This window comes from Stegostoma tigrinum, chromosome 17, assembly GCF_030684315.1.
Source record: "Stegostoma tigrinum isolate sSteTig4 chromosome 17, sSteTig4.hap1, whole genome shotgun sequence".
NCBI classification, from domain to species: Eukaryota; Metazoa; Chordata; class Chondrichthyes; order Orectolobiformes; family Stegostomatidae; genus Stegostoma; species Stegostoma tigrinum.
This window is the reverse complement of record NC_081370.1, coordinates 35057435-35075306: the sequence shown is the minus strand read 5'-3', so window position 1 is coordinate 35075306 and position 17872 is coordinate 35057435. Positions and strand designations below refer to the sequence as shown.

General features: G+C 41.8%; 1 protein-coding gene across 1 annotated transcript in view; it reads right to left on the bottom strand.

Moving 5' to 3' along the window:
* Positions 1 to 13624, bottom strand: part of deaf1 (DEAF1 transcription factor) — a 93059-nt gene extending 79435 nt beyond the window's left edge. The window contains exons 1-2 of the mRNA XM_059652068.1: positions 13150 to 13624; positions 8200 to 8294 (exon numbers count right to left, since the gene is read on the bottom strand). Coding sequence (XP_059508051.1) covers positions 8200 to 8294; positions 13150 to 13267 — 213 coding nt within the window. The 5' untranslated portion in view covers positions 13268 to 13624. The remainder of the gene's footprint in view (positions 1 to 8199; positions 8295 to 13149) is intronic.
* Positions 13625 to 17872: the final 4248 nt, after the last annotated feature.

The window sequence follows — 17872 nt, the reverse complement described above, 5'->3', positions numbered from 1 at the left end:
CCAGGATCTTGGTGTTGTCCCAGTTGAAGTCATGGTTCTCCTTGTCCATGTGGATTGAGATGAGTGAGTATTGGTCATGTCTTTTTGTAACCAGTTGGTGTTCACGTACTTTTGTTGTTAGTTTCCTTCCCGTTTGTCCGATCTAGTGTTTCTCGCAGTCTCTGCAGCGGACCTTGTAGATGACGTTGGTCCCGTCCATGCCGGGGAGTGGTCTTTAGTTCGGGTGAGCACTTGCTGTAGAGTTGATATGGACTTTTCTGCCACTCTGATGCCCAGTGGTCACAGAAATCTTGTGGTGAGTTCTGACACGTTCGTGTCAGTAGTGTGACGATTGTGTTGGAGCGTGTAGAATCTTTCTGATGCTGTTCCTGTAGGCATCTCCTGACCCAGTTGTTTGGATATCCATTATCCTTGAACACTTGGAAGAGGTATGCCTTCTCCTCTTGGTGTAGTTCCGTGTTGCTGCAGTGTGTTGTTGCCCTTTTAAACAGTGTTTGCACGCAGTTTCATTTGTGTGTGCTGGGATGGTTACTATTGAAGTTCAATACCTGGTCTCTGTTTGTGGCTTTTCAGTGTACTTTCGTTTGCAGCTCTACCAAGACATCCAGGAATGGGAGTTGTTTGTTCTTCTCCTCCTCTCTGGTGAATTTTATTTCAGTGAGGGTGTTGTTTATGAGTTTGTGTGTCTCTTCTAATTTGGTCCGTTTAATGATGACAAAGGTGTCGTCTACGTTGCGTATCCATAGTGTAGGTTGCATTTGCGGAAGGGCGGTCCTTTCCAGTCTTTGCATCAAAGAGTACGTGAACACCAACTGGCTACAAAAAGACACGACCAATACTCATTCATCTCCATCCACATGGACAAGGAGAACCACCAATTTGACTGGGACAACACCAAGATCTTGGCACAGGCTATGCAGAGACAAGCATGAGAACACCTGGAAATATGGCACTCCATGAAGCACGCTATCACTAAACACATTGAACTCAACCCCATATACATTCTACTAAGGAGGAAACCCGGAAGTGAGGCAATCCATCACAGTGGACCCTAGAGTTTAAAAACCAGGTGGGGAAAAACACACCGACTCTTCATCGGAGGCTGCACTGAGGATGTTGCCAAGCATGGTAATAAAACGTCTGTGGAACAACAAACCAGCTTAGCGAGGCAACCAACCTCAACAATCTGCAACCTCATGGCTTGCCATTACCATTATCATTTTGACATAAATCAACTCTAGTTTAATGAAAAATACAGGAGGGTATTCCGGCACCAGATATTCCTAAATATGAAAGGTTAACCTGCTGAAACATGCGAAGCAATGCAAGTATCAATGGAATGCCTGGATGTCACAAGGAACTGATCACATCTGAGCTCTGAAGTCATGCCACATTCAGCTGTGAATGCTGGTGAACTATTAAACCAAATATACATATTCTCAACGATGGGGAGCCAATTAGTGAAAAAGACAAGGCTGAACGTGCATTTCCATGGGATACAGAGGAATGTGTGCCAATTTAGATCCAAAATTAGCTCAGCGACAGAAAACAAACAATAATGGTCAAGGAAAGATAATAGGGGCTGCCGATGCTGTAGAATCTGAGATAACAAGATACAGAACCGGATGAACACAGCAGGCTGAGCAATATCAAAGGAGCAGGAAAGCTGACATTTTGGGATATGGACCCTTCTTCGGAAATGGTCAATGGATGTTCTTGCAAATGCAAGGCGTTTTACAGTGGTACTCCATAGGGCTCAGATTGTGTCCCTTGCTGTTTGTGCTATATATTCATGCTGAGACTTACATAGGGGAGGAACAGTTGTAAAATTTGCAGACAACACAAAAATTGTCCTTCATGAGGAAGTAGATAGCTACTGACGGCAGAACGATATTAATGGCTTGGTTGAATGTGTGGAAAACTGACAATGGAATTCAATCAGGATAAGTGAACTGTTATACATTTAGGGAAGGCAAACAAAGCAATAGGGAGGATTTTGAGAGTACTTTAGGAAGTGATAGACCTTGGGCTGCATGTCCACAGGTCCTTGAAGGTGTCAGCACCGAGGTAGTGACGGTCGTGAACGCTACATATGGGATCCTTTCCTTCATTAGATGAGGTACTAAATACAACAGCAGAGATCTAATGCTGGAAACTATACAGGAAACTGGACAGGCTACAGCTGGAGTGATGCATACAGGGCTGATCAGCACATTACAGGAAGGACATAATTCCTCTAGAGGGTCTACAAAGGAGATTTAGAAGAAACTAGCCAGGGTTTAAAAACTACAGCTGAGCAAAAACTGTTTGCATTAAAAAGGAGGCTGAGGGGTGACTTAATCAAGGTGTACAAAATAACAAGCGGCTTTGACAGAGACAACAGGGAAGACCTGTTTCCCCTAAACAGTAATGTCAGTTACCAACGGCCAAAGATTTAAAGGAAATTGGTAGAAGGATTAGAGGGGACACAAGAAAAATGGTTTTCACCCAGACGGAGGTAAATGTCTGAAAATCACTGCCCTGTTTGGTCATTGAGATGGAAATCTCAACTCATTTACAAGAAATCCAGGTCTGTACATGAGGCGCTGGTAACCTCCAAGGCTTTGGATCAGTGCTAGTAAGTGAAATTAGAATGGGCAGCTAGTTTATTCAGCCAGTTCAGACATGATAGGCTGAATAGCCTGTGCTGTAACTTTTCTATGGTTGTACAGTCTTCAGCCAGAAGTGCAGACTGGATGATTGATCTCAGCCACCGCTGGAAGCCCCCATTATCACAGATATCATTGTTCAATTTCATTCATTCCACATGAATCAAGAAATGGTTGAAGGCAGTGGATACTACAAAATGCGACAGGTTCCAAGAATATTCCAAACATAGTTTTGGAGATCAAGGCTCCCAAACTAGCCATTCTCCTAGCCAAGATGTTCCGACACATCTAGAACATTAGCATCTATCTGGCAATGTGAAAGGTTGCCCATGTATGTTCTGTGAAAGTGCTGTACAAATGTTACCTGGTCAAATACTGCCCTATCAGTCTAATCTCAATCAGGACATGAAGGGGTCACTGATATACTCAAGCAGCACATGCTCAGCAATAACCTGCTCACTGATGCTCAGTTTTGGTTTGCAAAGGTCACTCAGTTCCTGACTACATTACAGCCTTGTCCAAAGAGGAAAAGAGCTGAATTCCAGAGTTGAGGTGCAAGTGACAGGTATTGACATCAAAGTAGTATTTGACCGAGTATGGCATCAAGGTGCCCTAGCAAAATAGGAGACAATGGTAACCAGGGGAAAACTCTCCACTGCTTGAAGTCATTTGCAGCATAGAAGAGGATAATTGTGGTTGTTGCAAGAGTTCCTCAGGATAGTGCCATTAGGTGCTTCATTAATGACTTTCTTCCATTATCAGGTCAGAAGTGGGAATGTTCACCAATGATTGCTCAATGTTCAGCATTATTCAAGACTGTTTTGATACAAAAGCTGCTCAGATCCAGGTGCAGTAAGACCGGGGCAACACCTAGCCTTGTGCTGCTAAGTTGCAAGTAACATGAGGGTCATGTGATGGCCAGGCAATGATTATCTTTAACAAGAGGGGATTTAACCATATCCCTTGAATTCAATGGTATTTCCAATGCTAAATCCTCTACCATAAACATCCTGGGAGTTACCACTAATCAAGTACTAAACTGGAAAAGTCACATTGTGGCAAACATTGGACACATGGAATTTAAAGTGAGAAAATTTGAAGTTATAAACTTTGGCAGGAAGAATAGAAGAGAAATGGCCCCAGGTTTCCAGATGGATGTCACTTCAACACACCAATGTATTCTTTGAGCAATACGTCTGTCTCAAGCCTGCTGCAATGTTCCACTGAGGCTCTGCAGAAGCTGGAAGAATAGCATTCATCTTCCATTTGGAACTCTGCAGCTTTTAGGACCAGTATCACAATTAAGAATTTTATGCCCAAAGACCTCCTTTTTATGTCCTTTATCCACCTTCACACCCAAGATCCTCTCAGGGCATCAGCTGCTTTCAGCACAGCCAACCAATTTTCACCTATTTACAGTCCCCCATTATCAGCTTTTCTTTCTCTCCGGCATACTATTATCCATCCCTTTGTTTGTTACCAGTCTTTCTTTCTGGGCTCAATCACCACTCACTCATATTCCCCCCACCCACGTCTTCAGCACATATGCCACCTTTTCCTAGCTACTATCATTTCAGAAGAAGGTTCACTGGAGTCAAAATATTAACTTTGCTTTCTCTCCACAAATGCTGTCAAACTTATTGAATTTCTCATAATTTGTTTTTTTGTTCAAAGGGTCTTAGGAGATCTTGTCAGAGTAGATGTAGAAAGGTTGTGTCCCCTTGCCAGAGAGTATAGGTCCAGTTGGCATAATCTGAGAATAAGGGGATGCCCACGTAAGACAGAAAGGACGAAAAATACATTCTTCAGAGGGTAATGAATCTGTATAATTCTCTAGCACAAATGGTCGTACAGGCTGGATCATTAAGCATATTCAAAGCTGATACAGACAGATTTATAATCAGGAAGTTAATCAAGGATTATAGGGAAAAGGCAAGAAAATGAAGTGGAGGATTATCAAAGCACCCATAACCTCATTGAGTGAGAGAGCAGATTCAGTGGTCTTAATAGCCTATTTATGCTCCTATCTCATATGGTCTTATGAACTTCAGCCAAAATGATGTTTAGGTTTCAGCCCATTTGTAACTTCTGTGGAAATTTTTAAAATGTTTTTCTATGAAGCCTCTAGGATATAATCTCTAACATTAACATCTAATGCTCTGTTGAGTGTCAAGAAAGCTAGAAATGTGGAAGTCCTGAGCCTAAGGGGATGTTAATGTGAGTATTTACATTTTACAGCATGTCCTCAGTCAAAGTCTGGGTTATAATTCTTGCACATTAAGACTTTTAATGAAAATTGCATTTCACTGTAGTGGAATAATTGATGCCTCACAATAAAATATTCAGCATCAGTATCAGGATCTCCCAGGCTGGAACAAAGTTCCCTGTACATTTCCCAAGGGGCTCTTGACTGCACCTGGGACAATTCTTCCCAGTCTCATATCAAACACCCTTTTTTGCCTCGTGGCTATTTCCGAGGAAAGAGATTTTCAGCCATCTGCCATAGAATTTTGCAGCAGAAAGAGAGGTCATTCATTCCTCCATCCAAACTGTATACCTTTGGAATTTTTTTTATTTTTCAAATATTTATCCAAATACCTTTTCAAAATATTACTTGCAATTTGCTTTTCACCATTTCTATTTGGACATTCCATATAACAACAAACTTCTATATTTTAAAATATGTTTCAACTTTTATTCTTTTTGTGATGAATTATATTGTTGTCACTTATTTATTTCTTCACTACTACTCATTCTCACAATGCCATTATCATTGATATTTATTCCCATCCTTAGCTGCTCTGAGCAGGTGATGTTTCAAAATTCTTCCCTTCAGCTACTTATTCAATTCTCTTCAAAACAGCATTCTTGAATTTTCATCCATTGTGTTCTCAGCCAGTACACTCTAATTCATAACAAGTCAGTGTGTATCAAAAGAAATTCTCCCTTTTGGTCCTTTTGTGAATTATTTTAAATCTGTGACATCTGATTAGTGACCCTCTTATCAACCATGTCAAACTCCTCCTATTTTGAACACTTCTTTCAAATCACCCCTCAACTTACTCACTTCTCCTGTCCCTCCAAATACATTTATATTACTGTATTCTGAAATAATGAAGAATGTAAAGTCTACACGAGAGCATAATTGCTCTGTAATTTAGTAAATACAGGAGCCAATTTGTGTACAGCCCTATCTCATAAACTCTGATGAGATAAATAACCTGTTAACCTGTTTTGTTGATGCTGTTCAAGGTAATTGGAAAATGCCCCAGCTACGGTCCAGACTGTCAAGATTAAGATACAGGGATACAAATCACTTCACAGAGGTATAAAAACATCAGGGTTGATATAACATTCTGTCAAAGATAGTGGAGAAGTAGTCACCTGAACCAGATGAGAATAATGTGGATGGGAAGAAGAGATGAGCAGATGAAAATTAAATCTGGGAATTAGCTATAAAACAGGCAGCGAGACAGGAACAGGAACCTTTTAGTAACATCAAGGAGAAGGACACAGAGATCAGACCAGTACATAAAGAAATTATAAGTGAACAAATCAATTGTTTAAATAAAGAGAAAACTTCCATTTATCTAATACCTTTAACAACCTCATGTCATCCAAAACAATTCTGCAGCCAATCAAGAATTACAATAACATAGCAAACATGAGTTCTTAAACAGGAATGAGATAATGATGAAATATTCTGTTTTTAATGAACGTAGTAAAGAATGAATATTAACCATGATATCATGTAGATCTCCTCTGGTCTCCTTCAAATAGCGCCACAGATTCTTTCACATCCATTGAGAGTGCAGATGATACTTCAGTTCAAACAATCAAAAAGACCTTGCTTTGAAATGTGCAGCACTCAATACTGGTCCTCTAACATTGCAGCACTCTTTCAATACTGCTCATGAGTCCAGTGTTCCCTCAGTACTGCCTCTCCAAGTCTTGCATTCCCACAGTACTACCCCTGAGTCCAAAGTTCCTAAAGTCCTACCCCTCTGATAGTGAGATAGCAGGAACTGAAGATGCTGGAGTCAGAGACAGCACAGTGTGGTGCTGAAGGAACACTGCAAGTCAGGCGGCATCAGAGGAACAGGGAAGTTGACATTTTGGGTCAGGACCCTTCTGACCTGCTGTGTTCCTCCAGCTCCACACTTTGTTACCCCTCTGATAGTGCAGTGTTTCCTCAGTATCGGTCCTCAGCGTCTTACATGCTACTCGTGATGGTACAGGACTCCCCACAAACAACATTTTTTTAAAAATTTACACATGGCACATAGTTGTCACTGGCTAGTGAAACTGGAAGTGTCGATCTGGATTTTGGATTATGTCTCTCGGTAAGACTTGAACCCACAGCCTGCTGTGTCAGAAGTAACAGTGCTATCTCCTGAACCATGGCCAGCAGTGACAGAATCCAAACTGTCAGAAATAGAATCACAGTGACATATACCATTCCAAAACAAAAATAAATTTTAAATTGATTTTAGAAAAAGGGATATGCAAGACACAAAAACAGAAATTTCCACAGAAATTTAGCAGATCTGGCAGCATCTGTGGGGAGAAAAGAGTTAATGTTTCAGGTTGGGTGACTCTTCCTCAGAACTGATAGCAGCTCGGAAAAAGTGGTATTTATGCTGAAGAAGGGGGTGAGGGGAGCGAAGAGCTGAATGGATAGGTGGAAACAGAGTCCTGAGATGGACAGAAAGAGAGAGAGAGACAGCGAGAGAAATGAAAGGGGTAGGCAGACAAGGGATTGTTGATTGGATGACACGTCAGAAGAGAATCTGAATAAATGATAATTACAGTTCAGTAGGAAAGAATGCTGAAAGCAATCCATGTCATGTGATATTAGGACAAAGAAAGGGTGAGAATGGGTCAGCTATGCTGAAAGCAAACCATATCATGAGAGGGCCAGCATTTGGGGTGGGTTAAAAAAAGGAAGGCCATAATCAGGCTCAAAAATTATTGAACTCAATGTTGATTCCTAAAGGCTGCAACATCCCCAAGCAAAAGATAAGATGCTAAGCCTCAATGGAGCACTGCAGCAGGCCTGAGATAGAAATGTTGGCATGGGAACACGGTGGTGTGTTGAGGTGGCAGGCAACTGGAAGCCTGGGGTCATTTTTACAGACAGAACAAAAGCGTTCTTCAAAGAGGTCACCCAATGTGCATTTCCCAGTGTAGGGGAGACCACATTGTGATCAGCGAATACAGTAGACTGGATTGAGTTCTGGGTAAATTGCTGCTTCACCTGGAAGGTATGGCTAAGGCTTTGGATAATAAGGAGGAAGTGGTAAACAGATAGGTTTTACAAATCCTACAATTGCTTTTTAAGATGTTGTGGGGTTGTGGAGAGATGTTGGGAGTGGAGCAGGCATGGACCAGAATGTCCCTGGGGAATGGTCCTTGCGGAATGCTGGCAAGGAAATAGATGGTTGAACATGCCATCCTCTGGAGGTAATGGAAATGACAGCTTATGATTCTCAGGGGATCCTGATAGTTTATAGAATATGTTAGATACATTTGAGTAAATGAAACCACTTACCAGCACATGCTCTGATATGGAGGCATTCGCAACAGATGTTGTAAAAACATTGTCCGCAGGACCAGGCATATTGCCCACAGTCACTGTCGTCACTTCTGGAACGCAGAAACCAGCAGAAAATAAATTATTAACTGTGTTTCCCACCATTTAATATAATAAGCATAATCCTTCCATGTGTCAGTAATCGTTAGACATTCCAAATTGTTGCTCCACCAAATAGCCCATCTCTAAGGGTTTGAAATGTTAGGAAATGTTTCTTTCTTGCTGTGTTGTCACGTCAGTTTGAATGGGAATATTTACATATTCCCAGGAGCTGCACAAACCTGATTACTTCCCCAGAACGTTGCCACATTCAGGATCCCCCAACCCACGTATTATTGGGACTTCCCAAACTATCTCATTCTCTCAGAATACCAAACACACTCTAGAGAGAAAACTAACTCATTCCCAGGTATACTGGGAGTTTCCCCACAACTAAGTTCTTTCCCACTTCCCTTCCCAGGAATATACACATATTGAACAGGCTTTCTCCCCACTCTTGGGAGAATAGCACATTCCTAGGACACCTTGGGAATCTTAACATAGAAACATAGAACGTAAGAGCAGAAGTAGGCTGTATAGTCCATCAAAACTGATTCAATAGGATCACAGCTGATCATTTAACACAGCAACTCTATTCCTTCTTTCTGTTCATAACCTTTGATTCCTTTAGCCTTAAGAACAATATTTAACTTGTTCTTTCAAACATTTAACGTTTTGGCCTCAACTGTTTCCTGCAGCAAAGAGTTCCACAGCCTAACCACTCTCTAGGTGAAGAAATGTCTAATCTCAGATCTAAATGGCCTACCCATAGCCTTAGGCTATGAACTCTTGTTCTGGACTTTTGATCATCAGAAACATCCTTCCTGCATTTACCTTGTCTCGTCCAGTTAGAATTTTACAGGTTTCTACAAGTTTTCCCTGCATTCTTCTCAACTCCAGTGAATACAGTCCTATCTGATCCAGGCTCTCTTTATGTGTCAGTCTTGTCATCTCAGGAATCCGTCTGGTAAACCTTCAGTCCACTCCCTCCATAGCCAGAAAAGGAGACCAAAACTGCACCCAATACACCAGACGTGGTCTCACCAAAGATCTGTACCATTGCAGTATGACATCCCTGCTCCTGTACTCAAATCCTCTCACCATGAAGGCCAATATACAATTGGTCTTCTTCACCGGCTTACATTCAATGACTGGTGTACAAGGACACTCAGGCCTGGTTGCATCTCCCCTCTTTCCTAATCTGTAGTTGTATTAGTGCTCAAGTTATGCAAGAAACGTATAGGCTTTATTCCCCAAACATCAATTAAACAGAGCAACAACCTGGCCTACATTCCAGTGCTTAGCCACTTCTAGGCCTACAATTGTTGAATAGTCCCCAGTAGGTGGGTGCATTAAAACAAAATGCACATGAAACACTGCATGTTCTGTAGTATTTCCAGCCATTTGTGAAATGTGAATGCTGGAGATTATTTGTGATCAAAGGTGGGTGCAGGATTGAGAACAGATGTAAATTTTTATCTTAGAATTCAATGAAGATGATCGCTAACCATAATGCATTTTTCATTACATTTTTGTAATGTTGGGTATCATGTATAAGACACACATTTATTGGTCATCCCAATTGCTCTTGAGATGTGAGTGAACCATTCTTTGAACTACTGCAGGCTATATGACGCAACTACAACCAGAGCTGTTAGGCAGTTCTGGGATTTTGCCCCACTGACAGAGAAAGAGTGTTGACATAGGATGATGTGTAGTTTGGAGACAAATTTGCACATTCTGGTGTTCCCATGCATCTGCTACCCTATACTGCTGAACAAGTGCCATTTGATTACAGGTGCAATGTACCTTGCATAAGTTTGCTGATGACTGAGAGTAGACAAATGATAGTAACTAATCAAGAACGGATTTCATGTAATCATAGAATCCCTAAAATGAGGAAGGAAGCCATTCGGCCTAGTGAGTCCACACCGACCCTCTGAAGAGCATCCCACCGAGACCCAACATTCCACCCTACCCACGTTACCCCATACCATGCCTAATCCACCTAACCAACACATCCCTAGACACTTCAGGGCAATTTAGCATGGTCAATTCACGTAACCTGCACATCTTTGTAATGCAGGAGGAAACCAGTGTACCCAAGAGGAAACCCATGGAGACATGGGGAGAATTTGCAAACTCCATACAGATAGTCACCCAAGGCTGGAATTGAACCAGGTGCTGTGAGGCAGCTGTCCGAACCGTTGAACCACCCTTGTCACCCTGCTTTTTTACATAGCTACATTTGTCCTGCCTTTTTTACCCATGTACAATTTTCTTATTTTTGAGTAGATGCCAATGTTGTGAATGTGCTAAATAGCTTGGCCCGGCACATGGCTTGTGCTGCAGCCAGGATATTGTCACAGTCTGTAGGTTTTGCTGTGCCTTGTCTATTCAGCCATTTCTGAATCAAACTGGCTGGCATCTGTGATGATGGGAAACTAAGCAATAAATAGCGATAGTTCGTAATAGTTGCAAACACTTGACAATTTTTTTTCCAGTCATGCTGTGTTCTAACATCTCTGAAGGGTTTACCCTGCTGGTATGATCAGACATACCGAGGAAAGGTGATGAAGGATGCTGGGGCATTGGCTATTGACAATTCTGGGATAGTAACTACCATATGACTAATCCATGGGATAGACCTCCCAGCTTTGGCACAAGTCCTGAAATGTTAGCCAGGACTGTGTATGGTTGCAATTGCAATGAGTTTGACACAACTAAATGGCTGGCTCAATCACCTCAGTTGTCAGTGAAAAGTCAAATAGGTTCATTGCATCACATATAAGTTCTGATCAGGCAAGAACAATAGCTATCTTTTCACAATGGACATTATTGACCCAAAGAAATTAAAATTTAATTTGGCATGTCCATAAGGTCCCTCACCAACTTCTGATGCATCATTGAAAGCATACAGTCTGGGTGCATAATGGTCTGGTATGACAACTGCTCTGCCCAGGACCATAGGATACTACAGAGGGATGTGTGCACAGCCCAGACCATCACAGAAGCCAACTTTCCATCAATAAACTCTATATACATGGCTCAGTGCCGCAAAAAGGCAGCCAACATCATTAAAGACCCATCGCACCCTGGTAATGATCTCCTACAACCTCTTTCATCAGGCAGAAAATTCTGAAGCCTGAATACATGCACAAGCAGATTCAGGAACAGCTTCTTTCTGGCCGTTATCAGACTGTTAAAAGGACTCTCGCCTCAAATAATGTAACCTGCAATGTAACTTGTATGTCTCTTAAGTCTTTTTGATCCATGCATCCTTTGCTTGCTGTGACTGCCTGTACTGCTTGTAAACAAAGCTTTTCACTGTCTTTCCGTACATGACAATAATAAATTCAATCTAATCCAACATGAAAACAATTTGAAAGCCATAACATTTGGGATACCTTTCTATCATGAAGAGTCACCAAACACATAACTTCTCAGATTCAGAAAAATAGACTGATTACATAATGGTAAAAGACAGTGAAAACATTCCTGCCAATTCTATTCAACCAGTCAAAACTCCATGTGAATGGTCAGTGACTCCATTTTTTCAGAGTGAAGCCAGCCTAGGTGCTCAAACTGCTGTTGGTCTGAACAAATTTCAGTGATTTCTTGGCCCAGTGTTCGGTGTCCTCAACAGCCAGGGAGTTCATTTTGCACAGTGCCAATCTTAGAAGCTGACCAGAGTTGGATCTGGCTAAATGCTGAAACAAACAAACATAAATTCCTAGTGAAAATCAGGAGGTCTCAGTGCATCTGTGGTGAGAAACAGTCAACATTGCACGTTCTAGACTCAAAATGTTAACTCTGTTTTTCATTTTATTTTACCAGTTAAATGTTATTTGGATGATCACATTGGAATACCAAATTAGGAAAAATTGAATTCAGCCAATTTTGTAAAAAAAAATTGGAGGTCAGGAGTGAAGAAAACACTTTGAACCGAAATAAAAAGAAACTTCTATCTGTTGAGAGTTTTGGGAATTGTGGGAGATAGTGAATTATGAATGTCAGGTAGTTCTAAAGCATTTTGCTACCAATACAATCAGCCAAGCGTGTGTTTCATGGTCTTTCAGACAGAGGATAATGGTAGCTAAAGGCAAGAACCTGCATAATGTCTTTTTGACACAGGGGGGCTATCAACCCAGACCCCAAACTCCCTGACACAGGGGGGCTATCAACCCAGACCCCAAACTCCCTGCCCACTTCAATCTACAGATCCTGATATACTCTCTCTCTCACATCCTCCCTGTACCCCCTACAAACTTACAAATTAGAAGCAGGTAGCCCCATTCAATAACTTCACAATCGTTCTGTTCGTTTCAAGTTTCACATTCACAACTACCCTTGATAATCTGTGCCTCACATCATCCCCCATCCTAACTCTCTCCTACACTCAAAATCACTGCCAGAACCCACCGTTCAAATCTCCCCATCGATCCCCTACTCTCTCTCGTCCAATTTACTTACACACACACACACACACACACACACACCTTTCCTCCCCACTTCCAAAATCCACCCCACATCTTGCCTCCCCCACCACTTTCTCCATATCTCCCATCCTCCTGCCAATGATCTATTTTCGTTGAACCATGTGATTCCACCACCTTTAAGCAAGCTATAGGTCGGCGGCTCAAATAATTCCGTTTGGATCGAGCCGACAGCTGTAAGCCGAACACCTTCGGGCCTTCTCGGCTCCTCTCGGATTTTAATGTCGCCTCCCGATCCTAAACGGCCGGGTGCTTGCCGCTGCAGCATCATTTAATTTTATTTATTGTTTCATCAACTGCAAGGCCCGCCCGGTTCCTTTACTTCTTTTCATATTCAATCGCTTCTCCCCTCCCCCTCCCTAGCCGCACTTGCCTGCGAAACCGCCCTCGTCCGTACTCGGCAGCTGCTCGGCGATGTCGATCTGTTCTTCTCCCATCACCGAAACGGCCGTCACTTCAGGCGACTCCATGCCGATTCTCTTCGCCTCCATCGCCCTTTCGCCGAGCGGCGACCGGCGACTGCCGAACCCTCCCGTCAGCCCGAGTGAGGCCGAACCGTCCCGCCAGTTCGCTTCGCCGAGTGAGGCCGAACCGTCCCGCCGGCCCGAGTCGCCCGAATGTGGCCGAACCGTCCCGCCGGCCCGAGTCGCCCGAGTGAGGCCGAACCGTCCCGCCGGCCCGAGTCGCCCGAATGTGACGGAACTGCCCGGCCGACCCGAGTCGCCCGACTATGGCCGAACCCTTCCGTCGACCCCAGACTTCCGCGAGAGGTCGAATCTGACCCGAGTGATTCCGGTCTTTACCGAACCAGGTTGCAAGGAGACGTAGCTCTCTACGAGCAAAACTTTAACCTAATTTGTATTCAGCCTAAATTTTAAACGCATCTTTAAACACATTCAGATTTTATTCAAAATAATTCAGCAAGAAGAATTTTACAAATTGCATTGAAAGCAAACAAACAGAACCTGAGTCCGCTTTAAACAAAATAAATTACTGCAAATACTAGGAGCCTGAAATGAAACAGAAAAGGCTGGTCGGCAGCGCTTGTGAAAAGAGAACTACAAAGCTGATCTTCCGTACAGACCATACGATAGTGTAAATAAATTGCAAAGTAAAATTGTGCATTCACGTCTTTAAAAATTTATTCAAAATGTGTCAGCTATTACGCGTTTTGCAACACACATCAGAATCACAAAATTAAAAGTAGGACTTGAATGTAGACCCTTTTAAAATAAAACAAAGGCTTATTTATCTGACATCGTGCTACCCCTACTTTGCTAAGGCTGACACTAAACTGACAATCCAGTTGTATGGTTGTCAAAGATTAAATGGCGCTATTTTGAAGAAGCAGATATGGGTCAGAGCAATCCCCTAAAGGCGTGTTAAGGAGATAGCCTAAATGCTAACATTTTCTTATTTTAAAGGCAAATACAAGGTGTTTCATTCTGGATATAATTGAATTGGTCAAACTATCAGGCTGAAAGCAAAGCACTGATTATTTATACACTATAGTTAAAATACAACAGGAGAAAAAGAATTTCATTAACTCTACTGGAAAACTTAATAGAATAATAATATTTAACTACTAAACAGCAGCCATTCCAAGATAGTAACATCCCATAAATAAACCCTTGGCAAAGACTAATTTAGTAAAATAGATTGTCTCATATGCCATTCTAGTAGCCAGAGGAGAACATCAGCTTTTAGCTGTGATAGAGATCCCAGCAGCAGCTGATACTGAAAAACTAAAATTTAAAGTAAAAATCCTGGTTCTAAGGGAGCTTAACCTCACTCATTCAGGCTGCTTTTATTGTTCCAACTTTAGAAAAAGAACCCGAGGTCTCACAAGCTGTTCATTTTATTTTGGCTTTGAAGCAGACTGCTCAGTACCTCGGTCTCAATATTTCTTCATTTAAAAAAAGGACAAAGTACACCTCTTAAAGCCATAGTATGGGCACAAAAGTTGCGTCCTTACATCTTTACAAGAGACCTTGATGCTATGAATATGGTGATGCATTTGTTTCCATTTTGTGGCAAATAGCTTCAAGTGGTTTATGATCAATTTCAATGGTGAATTTCTTACAAAATACACTTTTATGGAATGTATAACATAGAATGTCTTGTGCTCTATATTGTAACAATTGACTTATGCAATTGACAGGCATTCACACTAAAAGGAACAGACTTTTCATCTTACCGAAGACACGTGCCTTCTTGTTATGCATCCAAATTGACAATTATGTTTTTCCTGGGGTTGTAATATTTCAGGAGGCAAGATTTTGCTGACCAAACCTCCTTGAGAAATTCAAATATTTATTAGTTGTCATCTTACCACTCATTGGGATGATTCTTCTTGACCAAATCTCTCAGCAGGATACTTTATTGGCCAAGTTGGGAACATATTACGATAGAAAATTACCAACGTGAGGCAGGTCCTTTTTATCCTATTGAGCTGGCATTTGTATAACTCTCTTCAGCTCCCCTGGATCAGGATGAACTTCATTGGTGGAGGAAATGGGCTCAGAGAAGTTTCTCTGGTTGACATTGACCTGGAGCTTTGTGTTATTAAATAGCAGTCCTTGTCATTGCACTGTCATCAGTAGGTGAATATCGGGATTGTCCTCTGCCTTTATCTTACGCATTACCACAATCTTGTGAGCTGTACAAACACAGCCAGGCACGTTCTCAATAATTCCATCCATGTAATGCTGGAATATGTCTTGGCTAACTGGTAGCATCAATGGTTAACTATCAGGCTTATAGTATCCTAATATCTAGTTTCTTCTGATAGATGGATAGACCAGTATCTGTGCTACACATCTAGTTTGGAAAAGAATCTTGGTCCTGAAAATTTAGGATTTAATTCTTCCATCTTTGGTATTTTGTGCAGACACCTTTTAAGTAAGAAGTTGCAGCACCTTGGATCTAGGCAAACTCTCATGGTGTAAACTTTCTTCAAAACACGTGATGGAGCTAGGTCAATCTGTGTAGTGGTCAACCTTCATAATTGCACTATTTTGCTCCATTCTGTTCAGTTTTGTTTGAGCATCTTATGAGTTTGCACACTGCACTTCCTTGGAGGATCAATAAATAGACTGCATCTGCAATACTGCATCATGGCTAAAATCGCTAATGATGTCAGACTTGTGAGGGTACAGAGGTTTAAGATTGATTTGACTGAGCCTTGTTACAAAGTTGTGTGGAGTGTGTGGTCCCTTTAAGAGAGGAAGTGCTTTATTAAGCTTAGAGATTTATAAATAAAAAAAATTCTGTACGTAGCTAAAGATGTACAGCCAGTTCTAAAATGAAAATGTGTATTGATTAGCTGTGTGATTGGAAACCTTAGGTATGTTTTGATGTTTTGGCAATGAGCTGGAATCAGCCAATTAATTTAAACCAACAACTTAGCGATTGAAAGCCAAGTGAATTTAAAACTGATATTTTTGACAACTTCTGACCAATACAATTGCAAGAAAAGTGAAATGTCATCTAAGGTATATAAGGATAGGATTTTTGAAAATCGGTGTGAGAACGAATCACCATCTGAGAGGTAAGCACCTTGCTCTCACAAGAAATCACTCAACTCTCTAAAAAAGCACCATCCTATCTATAAAAGATACTGCCGAGGCAATTTTAGCTCAGAGTCCTCACAGAAAAAAGTTACAGAGAAAACATCCCTGACAGCAGGATCAGCAGAAGAAGAATGTTTGTGGCATGAGATCAACAGAAGGCAGAAGGTTCCAGAAGACATATTCTGTGCAAAGTTGGAGAGATTTAAGTTTTAATTTATTTCTGTCTTATTAATTGGTTTTACATTAGTGGGATTTGTGTTTATTTGAACAGCATAACAGTAGAATTTAGTTCAGTTAGGGAACAGTTAGGAGTTGGGGGGTTTGTTTGGTTTCTTAGTAATTCTGTTAATTTGTTCGTTGTTAGGGTTAAATAAATAAGTTGTTACCTGTGACTTATAAAGTGGAGATCAGGAATTTTCTTTCTTTTAACCAATCTTTCAACAGATTACACAGGGCAAGGCAATCTTCTTTGGGTGCTTTGGATTTAATTAGTAGAAGGCATTTGATAAGGTTCCCCATGGAAGGCTCATTCAGAAGGTCAGGAGGAATGGGATACAGGGGAACTTAGCTGCTTGGATACAGAATTGGCTGGCCAACAGAAGACAGCGAGTGGTAGTAGAAGGAAAATATTCTGCCTGGAAGTCAGTGGTGAGTGGGGTTCCACAGGGCTCTGTCCTTGGGCCTCTACTGTTTGTAATTTTTATTAATGACTTGGACGAGGGAATTGAAGGATGGGTCAGCAAGTTTGCAGACGACACAAAGGTCGGAGGTGTCGTTGACAGTGTAGAGGGCTGTTGTAGGCTGCAGCGGGACATTGACAGGATGCAGAGATGGGCTGAGAGGTGGCAGATGGAGTTCAACCTGGATAAATGCGAGGTGATGCATTTTGGAAGGTCGAATTTGAAAGCTGAGTACAGGATTAAGGATAGGATTCTTGGCAGCGTGGAGGAACAGAGGGATCTTGGTGTGCAGATACATAGATCCCTTAAAATGGCCACCCAAGTGGACAGGGTTGTTAAGAAAGCATATGGTGTTTTGGCTTTCATTAACAGGGGGATTGAGTTTAAGAGTCGTGAGATCTTGTTGCAGCTCTATAAAACTTTGGTTAGACCGCACTTGGAATACTGCGTCCAGTTCTGGGCGCCCTATTATAGGAAAGATGTGGATGCTTTGGAGAGGGTTCAGAGGAGGTTTACCAGGATGCTGCCTGGACTGGAGGGCTTATCTTATGAAGAGAGGTTGACTGAGCTCGGTCTCTTTTCATTGGAGAAAAGGAGGAGGAGAGGGGACCTAATTGAGGTATACAAGATAATGAGAGGCATAGATAGAGTCGATAGCCAGAGACTATTTCCCAGGGCAGAAATGGCTAGCACGAGGGGTCATAGTTTTAAGCTGGTTGGTGGAAAGTATAGAGGGGATGTCAGAGGCAGGTTCTTTACGCAGAGAGTTGTGAGAGCATGGAATGCGTTGCCAGCAGCAGTTGTGGAAGCAAGGTCATTGGGGTCATTTAAGAGACTGCTGGAC